Here is a 3,493-nt window from a genome sequence, read left to right as displayed (position 1 = left end):
TCTGAAGATTTCAAGCCACCACTCCTCTGAGACAAACTCTAGGCAACAACACGAAAGAAAATCCTGTCCTCCGGGACTCTCCAAGCGGGCCTTTCCCACTGACGCTCTCTGTCTCCGAGCGAAGCCGCTGAGCGTTGCTATTGGCTACTCAAGATGCCAATCGCCAAGGCTGGCTTGTCATTGGTTTCAAGGCGGGAGCTCCACGACTAGAGGGAAGGAGAAGGGATCAGGAGCGGGAGCTGAGGGGAGGGAGAGGCCGGTTCGGGTCTGGCCGCCACCGCTGTTCACCTGAGGTGTCCGGCCGGGCTGCGGCTGTCCTCGGTTCCTGGGTACCGTCTGCGAGGCCCCGCGGAGCCAGCGTGGGAGGGCCGCGGGCGGCAGGCGCCGCATCATGTCAGCCAAGGACGAGCGGGCCAGGGATATCCTGAGAGGCTTCAAACTGTATCCGCCCGGGAGCAGGGGCGGGGCTGGGAGGAGGCCGTGGCTCTAAGGAGCCAGGCTTTGGCAGGGGCGCCAGGTGGGCACCGGGGAAGAAGGGCTACGAGAAGGGGCAGGAAGGGAACGGTGTGCCGGGCCCCCGGGAGAGACCGAGAACGGGAGGCAGGCACAGGGGCACCCTGAGGGAGGAAGGGGACGTTGATGGAGCCTGGGGGGGCGGGGGGGGGGAGATGGAGGTGGAGGAGCCCCGGGACCGCGAGAAGAGTTCCCATTAAAAATTAGGGTCCTAAAGGCCTGGAGGCCAGGAGGGGGCTGCAGTCCCCATGCAGAGGCTGAGGGAGTGCAGCAAGCTGGCCTCCTAGCTTGCCCAGGAGCGACTTTGGCGGGAAGCCCATGGGGGGAGCAGGAGAAAGTGACTCCAAGCAAGTGACCTTGTATGTGGGGGATAATGTACCCCATCTCACCCCACCACACACACACCCGTCTTGTTTCCACAACTTTTCTTCCTCACTTGTGGCTTCTTATAGGGCTGGAGTAGTGGAGAGGTGGGGAAAGAGAAATTAAAGACGGACCCCATCTTAACACTTTGTTGGCCTTTGGAGCATTAACATCTCAAGTTCTCTTTCCAGCGAGATGAGAAATAGGAGATGTGTGAGATGCCTGAGGTACTTTGGTTTTGAACCTACTCCCGGCAAAATTATCTTTGGCATTGCTGAGGTTAACGCTTTATTATGGTGAAGCTGTTCACAATTTCTTGATTGTGTTGAGGACACCATATGATATCAGAATTCGTTGTTTCGGTGGACTTGGTGTTGAATGCCTGTGATCCCAGTACTTGGGAGATGGAAGCAGGGGGATCCAGAATTCAGGTCATCCTCAGAGTTTCATAGAGTTCAGGGCCAGCCTTAGTTATAGGAGACCCTGCTTCAAAAAGGAAGAAATTGAGAAGCCAGAGGAGGAAAAGAAACCATTGCTTCAGGCCTGTTGTAGCTACACTGTGACTTTTGCAACCTCTTTATATATAGAGAGAGAACTTCGAAGCGTTTGTTTTATTTTGGAGACAGGGTCAGACTGTGTAGCTCTGGCTGACCCAGAACTTGATGTGTAGACCAGGCTGGCCTCAAAAAGATCTGCCTGTCTCTGCCTCCCCAGTGCTGGAACTTTTAGAACTCAGGGTGTGGCCAGCACCTCCTGCTAGAAGCTGTGTGTTTTGATGGACTATTTGTCACCATAAAACACAGATGAAATATATTCCAGTTTTACATTCTGTTGACCTTAATCTCTGCTGTACAATATGGAATCTTCCTAAATGCCTCCCTCTGTGGGGTGTAACCATCATTTACCCAGCTCCTGCCTCTGTGGAGGTTTAGGCTTCCCTAAACTGGTTTGCTGAACAACCTGTTGCCTTGTCTCAAGACCCATTTCACATCTTCCAATATCTAATTGCTTGGCTATGGTTAGAAACCAAGGTGATCGTAAATTCTAGAATTCATACAAGGCATGATTAAATCATGGTTATAATCCCAGCGCTTGGTGACTGAAGCAAGAGACTGTCATGTGTTCAAGACCAATCTAGGCTGACTCCAAAAAAAGAACGAATCAAAAACAATACCACAAAAACCATACACCACTGTGTGAAGAGGGGTGAACAGATAGACTGGAAGCATAAACGGGGTCATGGGTTTCTGTGGCCCCAAGGAGAAAAACCAACCCAGGAAGTTTTGGGTGCAAAAGGAAAACCCTTCAAGTAAAAATTATACCGAGGTTTTGTGGGGTTTGTTTTTGAGTGTGAGCAAGTAGAGTGCATTGAGAAGTAAAGAAACAGTTCTCTGTAGCTGGCAGGGATTGGAAAGTGAGTCGCCCTGCTGTGCTTTGTAAACACAGAAGACTGTATCTCCTTACATACAGGATAAACGCTCAGTGGCTTTCGATAGTGAAGTTTAGTAACAGACTCTTCTGTAGTTCCCTGTCTGCTTGGGATAAATGAATATAGCAGAAAACTGTAGATTTTGTCACTTTTACTCTTGACATGAACCTGTTGAGATAAAGGCTAATGGACAAATATAGAAAACACTATAAAGCTGGATGTGGTGGCACACACCTTTAGTCCCAGCACTCAGGAAGCAGAGGCAGATGGATCTCTGTGAGTCTGAGGCCAGCCTGGTCTGCAAATCGAGTTCCAGGACAACCAGGGCACACAGAGAAACCTTGTCTCAAAAACCAAAAAGAAAGAGAGAGTGTGTGTGAATCAGCCACTTAAGTAATGATGTGAGTGCTTCAGGAAACAGGCTTTCCGGGAAAGCTTGACCTGAGCTGATTAAATTATAAAGCAAAGGGAAATAGCCACGTAGCAGTCAGCACAGGGGGGATAGAGTGCTCATCCTCCGGGGTCCTTTGTTGACATCTGAAAATGAAAAGAAGGAAAATGGGGCTGGAGATACAGCTCAGCAGTTAAAAACTGTAAGGATGTGAATCGCTCCTGTAGAGGGCCTGGGTTTGATTCCCAGCACCCACACCAGGCAGTTGGTTAACTGAATACCAAGGATCTAACACCCTCTTGCTAGAATTTTTTTTTTTTTTGATTGAACAGAACTCTTTTTTTAACTTTTTTTTTTTTAAATAATTATCTATGGCTTCCATTTGGCTTTTGCATTTTTGTCTTATTTAAGAAAATCTTGGGGCTGGAAAGATGGCTTAGTGGTTAAAGGTACTAACTGCTCTTCCAAAAGACCCAGGTTCAGATCCCAGCACCTACATGGCAGCTCACAACTGTCGGTAACACCAAGATCTAACACTCTCACATAGACATAACATGCAGACAAAACACTAGTACACATAAAATAAAGGGAAATATATTTAAAAAAAAATATTTCAAGGAAGATCTCCCTAATATATTCTGGTTCAGCTTGTATAAATACTTTACCTATTTTGAGTCTTAATCCAATTTGGGGGGCTTTACAGAAGCAGAGGGTATTGTGGCTATTGTTGTTATTGTTGTTGTTGTTTAAGGAGCTGGTGATCTCTCTTATCCTGAGATTAATCAAATAGCCTGCTT

The 3,493-nt window shown here is 48.0% G+C and overlaps 1 protein-coding gene across 1 annotated transcript in view; it reads left to right on the top strand.

The window, feature by feature from the left end:
* The first annotated feature begins 173 nt into the window (after positions 1 to 173).
* Positions 174 to 3,493, top strand: part of Pde6d (phosphodiesterase 6D) — a 42,207-nt gene continuing 38,887 nt past the window's right edge. Inside the window, exon 1 of the mRNA XM_021167041.3 lies at positions 174 to 441. Coding sequence (XP_021022700.1) covers positions 392 to 441 — 50 coding nt within the window. The 5' untranslated portion in view covers positions 174 to 391. The remainder of the gene's footprint in view (positions 442 to 3,493) is intronic.

The sequence above is a fragment of the Mus caroli genome, unplaced genomic scaffold (genome assembly GCF_978045245.1).
Source record: "Mus caroli unplaced genomic scaffold, Mus_caroli_1 scaffold_1, whole genome shotgun sequence".
NCBI classification, from domain to species: domain Eukaryota; kingdom Metazoa; phylum Chordata; class Mammalia; order Rodentia; family Muridae; genus Mus; species Mus caroli.
This window is presented reverse-complemented; position numbering and strand designations above follow the sequence as displayed.